At 39.6% G+C, this 17,145-nt stretch overlaps 1 protein-coding gene across 3 annotated transcripts; it reads right to left on the bottom strand.

Moving 5' to 3' along the window:
• Nucleotides 1-1,059: 1,059 nt before the first annotated feature.
• On the bottom strand, nucleotides 1,060-9,200 carry sde2 (SDE2 telomere maintenance homolog (S. pombe)). 3 transcript variants are annotated; one of them, XM_028438123.1, is made up of 9 exons: nucleotides 9,027-9,200; nucleotides 7,960-8,077; nucleotides 6,256-6,367; nucleotides 4,767-4,936; nucleotides 4,569-4,695; nucleotides 2,421-2,537; nucleotides 1,629-1,762; nucleotides 1,405-1,586; nucleotides 1,060-1,312 (listed from the first exon to the last, which is right to left on the bottom strand). In XM_028438123.1, the coding sequence occupies exons 1-9, from the start codon at nucleotides 9,150-9,152 to the stop codon at nucleotides 1,151-1,153; spliced, it is 1,248 nt and encodes a 415-aa protein (XP_028293924.1). In that variant the 5' UTR covers nucleotides 9,153-9,200; the 3' UTR covers nucleotides 1,060-1,150. The 3 variants fall into 3 exon arrangements, with proteins under 3 accessions (XP_028293924.1, XP_028293923.1, XP_028293922.1); XM_028438122.1 differs by having other exon boundaries at nucleotides 1,405-1,762; nucleotides 7,960-8,074; XM_028438121.1 differs by having other exon boundaries at nucleotides 1,405-1,762; nucleotides 9,027-9,197.
• Between the last annotated feature and the right edge of the window lie 7,945 nt (nucleotides 9,201-17,145).

Raw genomic sequence — 17,145 nt, 5'->3', positions numbered from 1 at the left:
CTACTGCTTATTAGAATAAGCAGTGAATCAACAAATAAAGGCAGATCCTGGTTGCCTTTATTTACATGCACTCTTCTTCTCTCCTTAATGGCGTCTACGAAACAACAGTGGGAACTGTCGCCCCCTGTGGCCAAAGATTTTTTTTTGGGGTCACGGTTTTAATTTGCTATCTCTCAGTAAACAGAAGAGGTTTACATCGATTTTTTTCTAAGTTGTAGTGATTTTTAGAGCAACCCAAAACAGCAGAAGTTGTCATTTTGACTGAAAAAGCTGCTAAATGATCCTGAATGCTTAAACTCCTGTAGACCTCAATGGACTAAAAGGGGCTAACACGTCACTAATGACGTAATTTCAACATGGCGCCACACAGGGTAAAGTAGTCCCGGTTTTAAAGTTAATAAAACGAATATGGTGCAAAATAATGCGTTTTGTTAAGCATAGATCTTTTAATAAGGACATTTCAAAGGTTTTTGGCCACATTTGTAAAAACAGTGGAATATTCCTTTAAATTGATCAAACAAAATACCAAAAAACAAAGAAACACCAAAATGTATAAAGACATAAAACAACATAACCTAAAACAGAGAGCGGAGCTATTAATTGTAACGTAACACAGGGGGCGGAGCTAATAACTACCGTAAAACAAGGGGCGGAGTTAATAATTGTAACCTAACACAAGGGGTGGAGCTATTAACTGTAACCTAACATAGGGGAGCAGCTGGACCGCAGGTTGACATTTAGGCTGATCAGAGGACAAGACGTGGTGTGGAAAGGTGAAGAGGGGGAGGAGCCTCAGGAGCTTCCTGTTGATGGCGTGTTTACTGATGGTCACGTGATCCCAGGGTCACTGGCGGCATTAAACATCACAAAGATGAGGTCCAGTGTGTTCAGACGGGCAGTGAGTGCGGCCTGTTAGCCCACGGAGACATGGACTTCCTGTCTGGAGACGTGGTCGTTTGTTTGGAGAAAAGAGAAGAACCTAAGGTGACAAAGAGTTACCCTAGGTTCTCTCGTTACCATGGAAACCAGCTCAGAGACACTCATTAAGGCCTGATGGACTTGCTTTGTCAAAATGTTTTTTTTATTGAAATAAAAAGTAACACACACACACATATGGGCTCTGTGATTGGACCAACAGGTCAGCTGATATCTACTCGTTGACCTTCTGACCTCTCACTGAGAACAGTCTGACCGCTCGCTCAGTCAGCGTCCCGCCGCACTTCACACCACGAGCTTTGAGCTCCGCCTTTAGAGTGTCCAAACCCAGAGCTTCCAACTGTTGGGCCGAGGTCGCCATGGAAACTAGGAGAGCCTGAGGACACACACACACATACACAGAGGAAGGAATGTGTTAGTTTTACCCTACTGATGATGTGTTGACGGCCAACGTGTTTATGATCTCACCGGCTCACAAGTGGTATTCTCCTCAGTGTCCGTGGTGTTTTTGTTCTGCTCCGTGTCTGTGTTGTTCTGCTGCGTGGTGTGCTCCTCCGTGTTTGTGGCGTTCTTGTTCTCCTCAGTGGCGTTCTCATTCTGCTCCGTGTCTGTGTTGTTCTGCTGCGTGGTGTGCTCCTCCATGTCCATGGTGTTCTTGTTCTGCTCCGTGTCCTTGTTGTTCTGCTGGGTGGCGTTCTTGTTCTGCTCCGTGTCCTTGTTGTTCTGCTGGGTGGCGTTCTTGTTCTGCTCCGTGTCCGTGTTGTTCTGCTGGGTGGCGTTCTTGTTCTGCTCCGTGTCGTTCTCATTTGTGTCCGTGGCATTGCAGCTGTTAAAACGTGTCAGATGTGAGTGAGTAAGAGTTATCCAACATCCATAGTGAAGCCCGCCCCATCAGTGATGTCACAGTCAAACTGCTGCTGAGTGACTCCAGTGTCATAAATCAGCTGGTAAACCGTGTTAACTAGTGACTGAGTGTTAGCTGGTTAAGTTATCTTAAAGCTGCAGTACTAACTCCATCATAACCTTTTGACCTTTGACCTCTGCTTCAAAATTTGGAGAACAAGGAGCAGACGCTCTTTCAGCCAATCACAGACCTGTTTACAACCACACTGCTCCATGAGCTGATAGGAGTGTAAGAACAATGAGGAGAGGGAAAGTGATGACAGACTGAACTGGAATATTTACATATCCTGAAGAAAACGCAAGTGAGGATGCAGGTGCTAGCTCACGTCGCACGCTAGCATTAGCATAACATGAACAGAGAAAAATGCTCTGTTTCAAATATTCTAAGTTTGTGACATCACAAGCTAAACCGGGAAAGAAAATACACTACCCTCTGCTGATATCTCCCCCCCATGGACTCCACCCCCAACCGGTTGAAACTTCTGTTAAACTGGAAGTGAGGTAGGAGTGCAGCTTTATGTCTGAATGAGTTAATCTCAGATCAATAAAGGAATAATAATCTCAGTTGTTTGATTGGTTACCTGATCCTTGGCTCCGCTCCCACTGTGGTAACACCAGCATCAGAGCTGGATGATGAAGGAGTCTCATCATCATCATCATCATCATCATCATCGTCACTCAGGTCATCAATCCCTGACCTGTAACCATGGAAACAGATAATCACATTATTAAAGATGTTATGAATATGTTGGTGATGGAGCAGGTTACCATCTGATTACAAAGCCCCACCTATTGTTAGCAGCTCCTGATTGGATGGCTCAACCTTTCATGCATTACCTGTGATTTAAATAATAAGATACAAATCAGATGTGTAGCTGTGTTAGCTCTGAGCTTTGTTTCACCAACACTCCTTTATTCTGTGACTTGAGCTAAAACAACTAGTTTAGAGTTAATTAACTGCACAGGCTCTACGAGTTACACACTACTACACACTGTTAAAGTCATTTATTAGGATCAAACTGATATTTTGTCCTCTTAAATATGTTTTGTCATTGTTTTCATTTGTTTCGGTGAAACAAGTCAGTACAACAGGTGAGTTAAAACAAAACAAATGGTTAGAGCTCTAAAATAATGCACAAATATGGATCATTGGAGGACAACAGGCTCCGCCCCCTGGTCTGAATGTTGATCATGTGATGAACATGAACAAAGTGTTACTTTATATTCTAATTCTTCTTCTATGGTTCCACCATGCTAACATAGGCTGCTCTGTCACATGCTGATAACTCTGCCCCTTTGATGTGAATCACATGGTTAAGTTAACCTGTTGCTAAACAGCTTCATAGAACACATAAACGGGGTATTTTACTGAATTGTGATAAATCCATCCAGAATAAAGGAGAATGCGTGGATTCTATGGATGTTTGAGATAAGTGGGCAGTCACAACTTTCTGAAGACCATGAATATGATCACAGAAGCACTGATGAAAGTATGGATTACGGACGCTCAGCTTCGTTTACACCTGTGAATAACTGATGCTTCTGCAGCAGGATGAAGAAATAAAAGACATGATATGGGAAAAAGGATCAGCATAGCTGCTAAAAGGGAGAGACAGGGGTTGGCAGACAATAGCCGACCACCTTAATGCATAAATATCCCAAACATGTAGAATTACTAAAGTGAACTGATAGTTACAGTAAGAGGAGGAGGAGCTTATCACTTTTATAAATCACTGATTATATATATTTTAAGTTTATCATAAAATAAAATAGGCCTTTATTGATCTCCCAGAAGGGAAATTCACACTAAAGAAAGGTAAAGTGCATAAACCGGGATTTTAACAAGAGTCTCCCTCATGAGAAATAACAAATCTAGAACTGATCCAATATTACAACAAACCATGATACTACACTATGTTCCATATAAGTATAGATACGTTTCTAGAAAGGATCTGTCATCTATAATTCAACCAAAAAAAATAAAAAATAACCCCAATAATGTGTTTAAATCAAACCTCTGACAACAATTCCACAAACAGGATTTATTACTATTACAAAAAAGCCAGAGGCCTGACAGAAAAATAAATGAAGAGTTATCGTAAAGTTAAAAAGTGAAGTCAGAATAATGTGAAACCCTTCAGATCCAACACTACAGTATCCTTTTTCTTATTTTTAGGACACAGTTGAAAAAAATATATTTATTAGTTACAATGCAGTCATAATAAGTAAAATCAGATTATTCTGTATCTTTTCTAAATTTTCAGTGTTGGTGTTTTATTAATAAGGAAAATATTCTGCCTGCTCACTTTTATTGCTCAAATCTTGTCTTTTTATATGTTCTTTTCATCTTTACATATAAACTATGATGATAAAAAATATTAAAACCAAAAGACAACGGACAAATTAAATGACTATAATATTTGGGTAAAGAAACATGTAAAAAAAACCATGGACATTCTGTAAAACACTAATTTCTCACAGCACTGACAGCCGAGCCACAACAGGGATAACTTCATCCTGTTTGCTGTAGAGGCTAAATCACCATGGTTACTTGTCTTGGATAAACTTGGTCAGCTTTCATTCAACCAACTTGGGAATAAGTTTATCCAGCATAGCTGATATTTCCAGGCTTTATCCCCTATCCTGGTGCAATACCTCCCTGGTTAAGTTAAGTCACAATAACTTAACCCAGATTTGTATTAAACTGGTCTGACTTCCTGTTTACTCACCAGAACCAGGAAGCTGATGCTGGCCCCTCCCTTCTGGTCTTCTTCTTCTGTGGTTGGCTTTGATCACTGCTCGCTCTCTTTGAAGCCCCGCCGACTTGGACCTGAGAGCTGGAGGATGCCTGCAGGCCTAGGGGAGGGCAGAAAAAGGTCAGCTAGGCTCCATGCCTGTGTGGGCCTGGTGTAGGGGGCGTGGCCTACCTTTGAGCACAGACTCCTCCATCCTCTCTGCTAGGTCGTGACACTGCTTCTGGTACTGAGGGTCATTGAACAGATGTTTGGGCTCTGAGAGTTTCCTCTGGAGACGCTCAGCACGACGCTGCTCACGCTCTGACTCACGCTCTGACTGCTGCTTCAGCCAGTCTGCCATCCTGCAACACAGAACAGCACACACACGCTATGAAGACACCTGGGGTCTATTCCAGAAAGATGGTTCAACAAACTCTGAGTCTATCCATATACTCTGGGTCAACATACCCCGTGATGGGAAACTGGGTATCTGATTCCATTACAGCTGGTATGAAGTGGGTCAATCAACTCTGAGTATGTAAACCTTGAGTTACTTAGGTGCACAAGCGTGATAAAAAGCCATCAAAAATGGATCAAAGATAACACAAACTACCATGGCAACCACCCAGAAGAGAGTGATTTATTCACCCCGATAGGTAAAATAAGCAGGTGTTTGTGGAATATGAGCCTGATCTAAAGGTGCGTTCACATAGAACTTAAATTGCCCGCTTTTTGGTCGCTTCATCACTTCATCGCGCCAGTGAAGTGACGACCGGGGAATAATATGAATAAAATGTGTCTGTGGAGCCGGGGCAGTACCGCTGGGAGGACTGCTGCACGGAGAAGGCTGATCAGTTTACAGCACTTATCATAGACAGCTCCACTTGTACTTACGGTTTAAATGCTCAACTAACGGAGTTTCTAAAGGATGAGTTCACTCAAAATTGTATTATAATTTAAAAGGTGTATTCAAGGAGTATTGCACTTTCATTTGGCCCCAGTTATTTAAGGAAGTGTACAGCACTCCCGCTACAGTGGCTATACAGACATCGATGGCCGCTTGACGTTGCATCATTCATATTGATTTTTGATGTAATGTTGTCGCCAGGACGTCTAAAAAAGACGTCAAATTAAATTAACAGAGCTTAGATTCGAACCCCCGACCCTACACACCCAAAAGTGCCACCTTACCCGCTACGCCACCATAGCTTTCACAGCGACTATACATCCACCTGTATTACAGTACCAAACAATGTAAAGTTAATGCCGGGCCTTAAATGTGTATTCTTTCAAATTGACATTTCGTCCTTTACATTTGCCACAGGTTTGTACCCAGGGAACTTTACTATAGATGTCAGTAGGCGTTTTATTGCAGATCAACCTTACAGTGTCTTTCCCTAAATGCTCTGCATCCACAATGTTACAAAGAAAATTACCATTTGCAGAAAAATGTGTAATGTTAAATGTGTAGTCAAATAAGGGTGTCAAGGTTCCTTGAGAAGCGGTGTTCAGGTGGGCAGAGCCAGGTAGAAACCCTGGGTTTCTTAGACAAAACCTGCCAGCCAGCAGGTTCCGTTCATTGAGAATGTTACCATGGTGACATACTCCGAAAAACTTACCTCGCCTTCAAGAATGAGATACTCAACCCCTCTGTGTGTGTGTGAGACTCTAAAACACTTACTCTTTCTCGTGGTTCACGTCTCTCAGACGACGCCCACTCAGGTCTCTGCACGCCTCTCTGTTGGTGGTCTTCTCAATCTGAGCCCCCAGAGCTCGCAGCATGGAGCCAAACCCTGGACACACACACACACATCCTCCACGTGTCATTAAACAGTAACTAAAACCCTGCTTTCTATTGCTTTTCCACTAGGGGGAAATCCAAAAAATGCCTTGATTATGGGCGTTACTGCTGTAGCGGTAAGACACGCCCACTCACAGTTCTGCAGTGACAGAGCTCATCAATATTTTTACTGAAATGTTGAAAGTTGGACTAGGATTAATAAACACCACTACTTAATATCAAATACATATGTATTCGGCAGAAAAAAGTGGGTTTGGTTACTCTTTAAAGACATTCATCAGTCGTTCACATATTAAAGCACATTGGGTCAAAACTCAAGGTCTGGGGGCCACGTCCAGTCATTTAGAGCAGGGGTTCTCAACCTTGGGGTCAGGAGGCTTGGGGTTACTTATTTTTACCCTTTTATCTGCAACTACACCAAACTGAATATTTTAAAGGGGACATACGGTATTGTGAAAAATCCACTTTTGCAGTTTTTTTGATCACATATGATGAGGTAACTCGAGCCATGGGCTCCACCCCCAACCTGATGAAAACTTTTGTGAAAGGCCGCCATTGTTTTTCTCGCTAGCGAAGGAGTGATGGCTACTGGTAAAACTAAATACAGAACTTGCCTGCTGCCGGTGCCACGCCTCCACAGTGAAGATACACTGTAGTGGCGTCGGTGTATTATTGTCACTTTTCACCTTTTTTTTACCATATTTCGTGATTATTTTTTGCCAGTTTAACCACATTTTCTATTTGTCACGCCGATTATTTGCCTGTTTAAACTAATTGTTCAAGTATTTGACAAATTAATCCTTTTTCTGTCTGTTTTTGCCCAATCTAATTCGCAACTTTCAACCATTTCACCATCATTTTTGCTCACTATAAACCCATTTTTATTTCTGATTGGCTAAGTCATTTGAAGGACACCCTCATCAGCCAACAGGGTGCAGCCTATGTTACGGAGCAGTCTTTACGTGGATTTTTCTTGGCAAATTGCTAAATTATTGGAATCCGGCCAATAGCCCGGAAAATACAATACTATGGGCAAAATTAATAAACTTCCTGGATAACAGTGGATATTATTCAGATGAATAAATTAATGTGGTTATCACAGATTCAGTGAACAATGGACCATCATTTTGCTGACTTTATGGATGGACCTCAAAAAGCTCTCCCCTTTATTCCCCCTTACAGATGGCCCTGTCTCCACATGACTGTTCTTCAATGTCCATGTCTGTTACCACCTTCAGTTACAGTGGGGGTCCCCGCTCTCTGGGACCTTTATTTTGAAAAGGTTGAGAACCACTGCTGTGTCCCATAACGTGAGTCATTGTGTTGTAGTTATCTCACTTTTTCAATAAAACTCTACAAAATAAAAGCTTCATCTTAGAACAGGAAGGAGTTTAAAGTGAAAGTCCTGCAGGAAGTGATGTCACTGCTTTACATTCTTCACACATCATTAACGCGTGGAAGTCCAAACTAGGACAATAATGATGAACTCACTATAATGTGCACTGAGATCAGACTGTTTGTGTGTCAACTGATTGTTTACATTGATTATTATTATTAGACAAACATAAACAAACAGCTGCTGACCTCCTTTCCCTCCCAGGAGGCGGGGCTCCAGATGATAGACGGCTCCATCAACTAATGACTGCTCTGCATTCGCTCTGCGACCACCACACACCACGTAGAAGTCCTCCACAGGAAGCTGCTGCAGGGTCAAAGGTCACAGGATGAATTTAATTTGAAGTTTAAAAACAGGAAAGTATATTAAAGATAAAAATAAACTAACAGCTCAGTTTAAGTAAGTAATAAGTCACCAAAGGTCAGGTTAGGATCAACTTAGTCATGGTAGGTTTAGTTCAAATTGGTTTAAGATTATTCACCATTACTGTGAAACCTAAGACAGGAAGTAGCTGTTAATCTAGAACTGTACATTGTTTTTGTTTTTTAAATTGCAAACAACATATACAAAACAGTCAGGGAAATATTACATGTTTTAATGTTTAGCATGAACAGAAATACAGAATACAGACATACAACGTATGTAACAAAAAACAAAGACATTTAAGCAGCTGACTTAACAGATGTTAAGTTATGATAGGGAATAAAGTATAGAGGTCTTTGGCGAGTTTGGATTCCATACATGTTAGGGATTTAATGTAAAGTTGAGATTTGTTTTGTGAAATCAGGAGAAATTTGGCTTTATGAATAAATAATGTGTCTAAGATTAGTCCGATTTGTACCATTAAGTCTAATTATTGACACAGAGGGATACACTATTGTAGTATAAAGCAGGAGTTTCTGGATTATTCTTTATCAAACAATCAGAAAATAAGTTAAAATAATGCTGTGTTTGAGAGCCTGTAATAAAGAGGTGTTCGGTTGATTCTATAAAACGCATTCATTACTTTCCAAATCAAGCCATAATCATTCATTATTTTGAACTTTATTGTATTCGTTTTGTTTTAAGCGCTTTGTTTACTCACAAATTAAAAGTTACTGACGTTAAACTTAACTTTAAATAGATAATACATGTATATAATAAGCGTCGAAACAGAGCGTTTGCCTCTGCTAGCCTCTGTTAGCACAGATGCTAGTATCTGTTAGCACAGATGATAGCCTCTGTTAGCACGGATGCTAACACGAGTCAGTGTTACCTGCTGATGAATGAACCGGTCCAACACGTCCCGAACAGTCGAGCCATGATTTAACCGGACAGTGGAGCACGATAACCGGAGAGTGGGAGCGTTAACGGAGACCTCCATCTCTGTTGTACTGAACATACACAGCGCCAGCAACTTCCAGAGGGCCAGAGGTCAGCAGTGATAGCTGCGCTCAGCAGGTTCTTCTTCCTAGGCTGCGTTTGAATAGTTCCTCCTTTCTCTTTTCCTGTCCACTGTTCTTTAACCCCAGGAAGCGTTTAAGTGATAAAAAAAAGCGAAAAGAGACGCGGCAGTCTGATCATTACGTCACCTAGTGGGAGTGTGTCTGATCATCAAAACAAACGTTTTTATTTTTATTTTGACTAATTTAAATACAATACATTGTAATACAGTTATGAACAAACAACTACAAAGCAATAGGGAGGCAACAAGAACAGACAACAAAAGAATGATAAACTAAATTATCAAAATAATCATAGGGGATGGCTTAGGAAACATCAGACAGTAGCCTAAACTCAGTGATGATGTCATCAGTCCTGCCTCAACAGTGACTGTTGCTTGTGGAACGTACGCATAGCTGCTGCTTGGTTCAAGGATGTGTGACGTCAGATTTGTTCGGACTGCAATGATACCGTTAAAAAATTATCTCTATAAAAGCAAGGAATTTCATAAAAGCTTTACAAATTAAGTGTGTCCTCAACAGTTGAGGACATCCATGAAAAATCTACTTAACCTCTCACTTTTTTATAGCAATACAGCTAATTAAAAATATACTTCACATAATATTATAATATTTATACCAGGTCTACTTGTACATATTTTACAGCTCTAATAAACTAAAGAATTTGTATAAACATAGCTGATGAACAACTGAAACTGTAATGACTTTTTGTTATCGAGTGAAATACAATAGAAATGGTGTGGTTTGTCTATCAAATGCAGTAACTGTCAGATATGTAATTCTGATGTTCTTTCTAAAGGTGAACCACTGCTGAAACAATAAGTTCCCACAGTGGACGACGCTGCCACATACAGAGCCTCACCTGCCGACCAACACTTCATGTGTATTGCCACTGTTAATTCCATTGTTTTTGCTGGATGAAAGTTGTATGAAGTGTATGTGATGTTTCTTTTTTATAATAAAAATTGTACGTGTACACATTTGTTATCATTACTAGTAAGGAGATTCAAAATGTTATAGCTTGATTGTAGATGCTTTTTGTTCAAGCAAATGCCAAAATACTATATAAAAATGTGTAAATACAGCTACTTCTTCTGTAATGATAATAGATAAAACAAAAAAACAACACCTTGCTCAGTGCAGGGCTGTCATATTTACACATTTATTTACACTTGTCATAATGGAAACATTATTGCACTCTTCCAGGGATGTAACCCGTATAATGTCCCAGTAGATCTGGAAAGCAATCTCTGATTTGTGGCAATCCTCCTTTGACTTCGGCCACGTCTCCTCTGACTCCACGATGTACTTGGCTCCGGACTGTAATCAGGGTCAGAGGCATAAAACCTCTCACCTTCTGAACTCTAAAAGAAATATAAGAAATTATATCAAACATTTAGGCTTTTCGTCAATGATTACAACTGAACAAAAAATGTATCTGTAATTGCTGTAGACATGACATTATTTTTCCCAGCTCTATTACATCTATTGAATTAAAAAAAAAACAATATTAGATTAGATATACTTTATTTTATTTCGGGCAGGGAAATTACAATTCCAGTTGTATAACAGAAAGAAAAGAAAAGCAGCACTTGGGTGAAATAATATATAAATACAGAATATTAAATATAAAAAAGAAACCAGAATGTACAGAAATAAATAATAATAAAAAAGGTTTCTACAGACTACAGCTATACTCCTCTCTCTGTCTGTTATATTATCCCTGACTGGTAATTAGGCAAAAAGTGGCACTAAAAAGAAACAATAAGAAATGAAAACAACACTAAAAATAATAATTATAGACACGCAGAAAAGTAAGATGTTGTAAGGGAAACTGAATAACAAGGTGAAAATGAATAAGGTGCCAAATAAATGAAAATAATGATTATAATAAAATAAATTAGGTAAAAGATGTATTACTTATGTTCTAGGACAGTGGCAGACCAGCTGATCGATACTCTGAGTAGTGGTAAAGAAAAACTCATTATAATAAACCTTTGTTTTCAGGAGGACCACAACTTGGGGACGAATGTCGCCCTCCTTCTAAACGCTTTACTACCGGGTAACCTAATGCTAACATGCTAGCTTGGCCGCCACCGTTGATAGTAAATTAGTCACTTTTTTTAACATATAAAATGATAAAGTATATCTTACCGCTGAATGCGACGTCATACGCTTGGCTGAGGTCTGCTTCTGCGTGCGCGTTCATGTGAGTGACGGGGGGTGGCTTCAGAGGAAGCACAGGGGGGAGGGGGAGTCGGAAGGCGGAGCTGTCGGAGCATGCTACATCAAAATCAAGCTAGGTTTAGAAAGTTACCGACCCTGCCTTTAATTTTAGTCTCTGTAGACTTCCGCCCACTTATTTTCTCTTCACGGAGTCACGTTCATCGTCAGTTGCCACACATTGAGGACTTGGCTACTTTTTCTTAAGGTAAGACCTGCTTTTCTGATGTTAAGTTAACTGTTTGATACCATGTGCTTGTAGAAGTTTAATATATTTAGGGCTGCTGCGAGTTAGGCTTCTAAATATTAGCCTACAACTTAAATTACCCGTTTAGACACGAGCTGAAGCATGGGTAGCTGAACCTTAAGGAGTTAGCAAACAAGCTTCGTCAGCATTATTTCACCATAGGTTCATGCTGAAACACCCCTACACAATAAGGACTGTGAAAGTTATCGCTGAATTTTGTAAAATTTTAATGCACACATATTACCGGAGTCCCAAAAGGCTACTTTTAACTCTTAACGTAACCCCCTCACACGCGTGCGCCAACAGTATATATGGCGCGCTTAGGGATGTCCTGATCAGGCTTTTTTAGCTCATAGTCCGAGTCCTATGACTCAGGGTGCACCACTTCGGGCACCGGGTGATAAAGCTTCGGGCAAGGGTTGGATTATTTCTGGCACCGGATGGAAGACTTCAGGGATCCGGGGGTGTGCGGGCCCGGCGGGCTGCGGCACCGCGGGAGCCGGGTTGGACACCTCCGGGAGGTGGTCGGGGTGCTCCCGGTAGCGGTAGAAGTGCAGGATGAAGCGGTCGTGACGGTAGTAGGTCGCGTCTGTGCAGATGCTGCCGAGCAGCAGGACGCACAGGGTGAGAAGGAGGCTCTGCGGGGCCATTGGTTCTGCTGGTGGATGCTGGGCTGGAGCTGGAGGTGGAGGTGAACAGAGTCAGAGCGGATGCGCACTCGGGACCGTCCGGTCATCTGTGGTCACCCTGCAGCTCTTTGGAATATTTTTTCTAAATTGGGAGTGATGTAAGATGTTTAGTGGCTTTTGAAGAAGCGATCTGCGTGTTTGTATATAAATTACTGCAGTTTATGAAAGGGAAATGCATATCTATGTGAAATTAAATTGTGATATCTGCTATGATAAGGTGTACTTTGCCCTTATTTTGTCAAGATGTTGAGAAGTAACTTAATTAGCATCTGCAATCAGTGCAGGTAGCTTTATTTATTTATTTATTTTTATTTTTTGTTGTCTGCACATGCTGTTGAAGGTCAACACTACAAGAAGTGCAATCTTTTAACAGCAATGCATGTTTTGTTATTACAATTAAATAAATAAATTTATTTCATTGCATAATTGTGCAGTGGCATTGTTTTTTTTTTTTTATCTGTACGGTTATTTGGTTTGGTGGGTGTCACAAATTATAATTTTACAAGTTAAATCATTATGTTGTGATATTAATTTATAATTACTATAAGTACAAGTTAATGTTCTCCTTTTATCTTACAGAGAAATATCCCCTTGATGAGGAACTCTGTCTATCAACAGGTATGTTTGGCAATAGATGATATTTTATGACACCACATTTCACACAGAGTATGCAAATTAGACCTATACTATATAAAAAGAATATGCAATGTGCAAAAATATTATGAAATATTGCGATAACAATACAACAAGCGAAATTACAGTTAAAGAGTTAATGTAAACTTTAACTCCAAGTGTCTGCTGTTCTTCACATTTTCCACCAATCTTTGAATTCAAGCTTTTGGTTTTATCTAACTGCATTAAAATGGCGTGACAGCCTAGTTATTATACACAGGCCTCTATCCAGATCATGATACTCATTACACTAATATCCTACATATAATCTAATAGCAAAATTTTAGTTTGAACATTTTTAGCGGTCTGATAAAAACTCCTTATCAACTTCATTTATGTAACATATTTGACAACAACAACCAATACTTTATCATTTATACTAACAAATAAGGTAATTTATTTCTTAAATGTTAAGATGTATATTAATTATTAGATATATTGCTATTATTGGCAAATCATTTTTCACATGGTCAATAAAATGACTTTTTCTTATAACAGTTTTTGGATCTATGGGATGGAAGTGTAAGATCTGCAAGTCTTTGTGCACCACAAAGGGGAATCTACTAAATCATTACAGACTACATCACGCAACATTTGGTCGTGGACAATGCCAGCCATGCCTGTATGAAGGATGCCCTTGTTCATTTAAAACATCGTGACAGATTCTTACAAGCTTTCCCTGAAGAGAAACTGACACCCAAACACCACTTTCTGGAACATTACCCTGCACTGATTGAACACTTTGGGCCTTTGGTTGGTGTATGGACAATGCGCTTTGAAGCTAAACACAGCTTTTTCAAGAATGTTGTGAGGTACACCAAGAACTTCAAGAATGTGTTGCTGACCCTTTCAACGCGACACCAAATGATGATGGCATACCAGATGCACACAGATGATGGACAACAGCCACTACTTGTTACAACAATATCTGAGGTGCCTCTAGATGTGCTACATTCAGACTTACAAGAAGCTTTAAGAGAGAAATCCCCACTTATCTCTACCGTGCAGATGGCAAACACCGTCACCTACCATGGAACTAAGTATGGTGTTGGGATGACCTTGTCTTTTGGCTCTACTGGTGGACTTCCTGACTTTGCAGAAATTAGTCAGATAGTAATTTTGGACAACTGTTTGCATTTTATTGTAAAGTTACTTGCTGCTTGGTATGAAGAGCATCTAAGATCATTTCAACTGGAGGACACTGGAAAAATGGCTTTGTTGGAGCATCAGAAACTTGTTGATGTGTACCCCTTGCCTACATACATTGTGGGAGGAAAACGCTTGGTCACACTCAAACATCACATCTGCTTTTCCTTTTAGGTAATTAAATTATACTATATACGCATCACACTAACTGATGGCTTCTGAGAATAACAATCGATTGTCAGTAAATTGATAGTTAGATATTTTGATTTTACAGTTATTTTGTTTTTGACGATGACAAAACAAACAATAATTTTAACAGCAAATCTATAGTATGGCTGCATAATTGATGGAAATGTTACCTTTACCCCAATTCTAGCACATACAGTTGCAAATGAAAATTATTTTTACATAAAAAAGCAATATTTTGTCACTCAACATGCATATAAACAGCATGTTTGATGGAGGTCAGTGTACATTTTTATAGAGTTTAGAATAGCTTGACAAATGTTAAATAAATGCTTTTGTAAGCATATACCAAAGGATAAAATACTGCTCAAAGCTTGCACTATCACAGTACCGGAGACTTCCTGGTGATTCTCACCATTAAACAGCATAGCTTCTGGCTGCTTAATGCACAGTAAAAGGAGGGAAAAAATAGATTCAACTACAATTGCAGGAAAAAAAAAATATTACTTTTGAATAGTCGTGAATGAGATCCTTCATTACAAACCTCAAGGTCTGATTTACAGAAACCATAATTGATTTTTAGTTCACATAGTTTTTCTAAATGTTTAAGCCATTGTTTCTTTTTACCTGTCCCTCATCATGAGCCCACTTAATTTGGTAACTGAAACTCACTTTTTATGTTAACAGCAAAATAACCTTTTTTACTGTAGGTTAACTATCAATTTAATATTCATAGATATATTTGTGGTCTTCTGTCTGTGATGCTGTTGAACTTGTCTTTTCACAGTCTTGTGAGGAACACAGAGATGGAGGCAAAACTTCGAATATTGATTGATGACCAAATTGAGAAGTTGATCCTTCCATCAGGCATCCCATCTACCGTGGAGGAGCTGCAAACTGTTGTAAAAGAGACTTTTAGTGTATCTGACGAGTTCAGTCTTCAATATCTTGACCCAGAATTCGAAGATTTCTTTACCCTTAAAAGAACGGACCAAATCAAACACAAGGACACAATAAGGGTTGTCAACTCGCCTTCGGTCATTCTCAACTTGTTTCCAGTTGATGAAAGTTTAAGCAGTTCCTTTGGCCAGACGACTACTGACTGTGATTCTGCATCAGAGTCATTTACTGGATCATCTTCATCAAAGGACACTATTATTTTACAGAGGCACCGCAACACAGAACGATCTCAGCCATGGCCAAAAACTTTTCCCATTCCCCAGTTTGCCAAGAGCCACAGAAGAATTCAAGAAGAGCGGAACTCTCCTGACTATCTCAAAAATCAAGGCAGATGTACTTGAGAAGCTAGCTGAAACTATATATGCATATACTGCCTATCCATCCGGTGCTCAAATAAGCGATGTTGCTGAGGCTCTTGTCACAAAGTTTCCATGTCTCAAGGAACCTGGCTCGTACTCTGGATTCTATGGCTGGCAACAAAGCATAAAATACAAGATGGCCAAGTATCGCACCAAACTTCGTGGCTTTGGTGTTCCCGAGGTTTTATGCAATGCCCTGAAACGCAAAAGCTCTGCTGACCAGAGGTCCGCTAAAAATGTGAAAAAGCCGCGAAAGGCTGAGATCAACTACCTCCCTCCTTACCCAGCAGGTGAGGATGAAAACAGTCAAGAACAAGAGAGGATTCAGTTGCTCAGTGAAGTCATGAAGAGGGACAACAACAAGATAATAAAAGAAAAAATGGAAAAGACATTTGCCCACAGAAGAAATGAAATCATCAACCATTCACCATGCATTGAAGACATTAAAGCCAGATGGCCAGCTCTTTTTGAGCCATCTCATGTGAGTTGCACGTGCTATTAAGAAATTATTTTTTCTGTTATAAGTTTTAATACGAATCATACATATAATGACAACATTGGTGATTTCATGTTGTTTAAAGGATTGTGAGAACAATATTTACACTTGAAATAATTTAGGGTTTAAAACTGATTTCTTATTTGTCTCTCAGCTTCAGGATGAGTTTCTAAGGATCACGATGGTCAGCCTTGAATCCCAGTTCATGTTCAAGCTTGATGAATACACTCCCAGACTGCTGAAAATCTTCCACTCCAAGGGCGGAAGTATGGGTTTGAAGTTGAAGTCCATCCTATTCAAGGTATCCTCAAACACTGTTTATGTTATGCCAAATTGAAGTTCTAACATTTTGTGGTCGAATGACTCCAGTATTAACAATTTTAGGATTTGGAAACACATTGCAAGGGTATGCAATGTCAGTCTTGTGACCAGGAACAAGTTATGCTGCCATTTATCTGTTGAATCATTTGAAATAACTCATCAGTTTATTTTTAACCATGAATAATGATAACAAAAAGGTCTAATATCACACATGTGCAACCTGATCACACAGAGAACTGACTGCTCTACATGCTGAATGTGAGCAGATGCATGCAACTGTAAAGGAAATCTCTCTCGCTTGAACTTCTGACTCCATCAATGTGTTATATTTCAAATGATGCATTGTTGTCTTATACTTTTAGTACATGAATTCTATTCCAGTTAGCCAGCTAACAAACTATTAAGCTATTATAAAAATGCAGTGTAAACAGTTTCAATGTTAAATGATCATATTAAATCATAAAGTTGATTGTTTTTTTTTTTTTCAGGTTCCCAGCAGTCCCACCATTGATGAGAGTAGAGAGGCTGTCATTCATTGTTTGTTGGCTTATCTTGGGGAATCTACTGATCAGCTCCTGAAAGAGTATGATGTAAGTTTAAGTCCATCTTAAAAAAAAAATGCAAGTGCTGTCA

Source organism: Gouania willdenowi, chromosome 22 (genome assembly GCF_900634775.1).
Source record: "Gouania willdenowi chromosome 22, fGouWil2.1, whole genome shotgun sequence".
Classification (NCBI taxonomy): Eukaryota; Metazoa; Chordata; class Actinopteri; order Blenniiformes; family Gobiesocidae; genus Gouania; species Gouania willdenowi.
Note: the sequence above shows the minus strand (reverse complement) of the source record. Positions and strands in the feature narration are given on the sequence as shown.

Coding starts and splice junctions, on each gene's coding strand:
- sde2 (XM_028438121.1), bottom strand. CDS start 9,152: ATGTTCAGTACAACAGAGATGGAGGTCTCCGTTAACGCTCCCACTCTC. Junction 4,696..4,766: donor GGAGGAGTCTGTGCTCAAAG/GTAGGCCACGCC, acceptor GCCCTCCCCTAG/GCCTGCAGGCATCCTCCAGC. Junction 1,313..1,404: donor AGAATACCACTTGTGAGCCG/GTGAGATCATAA, acceptor GTGTGTCCTCAG/GCTCTCCTAGTTTCCATGGC.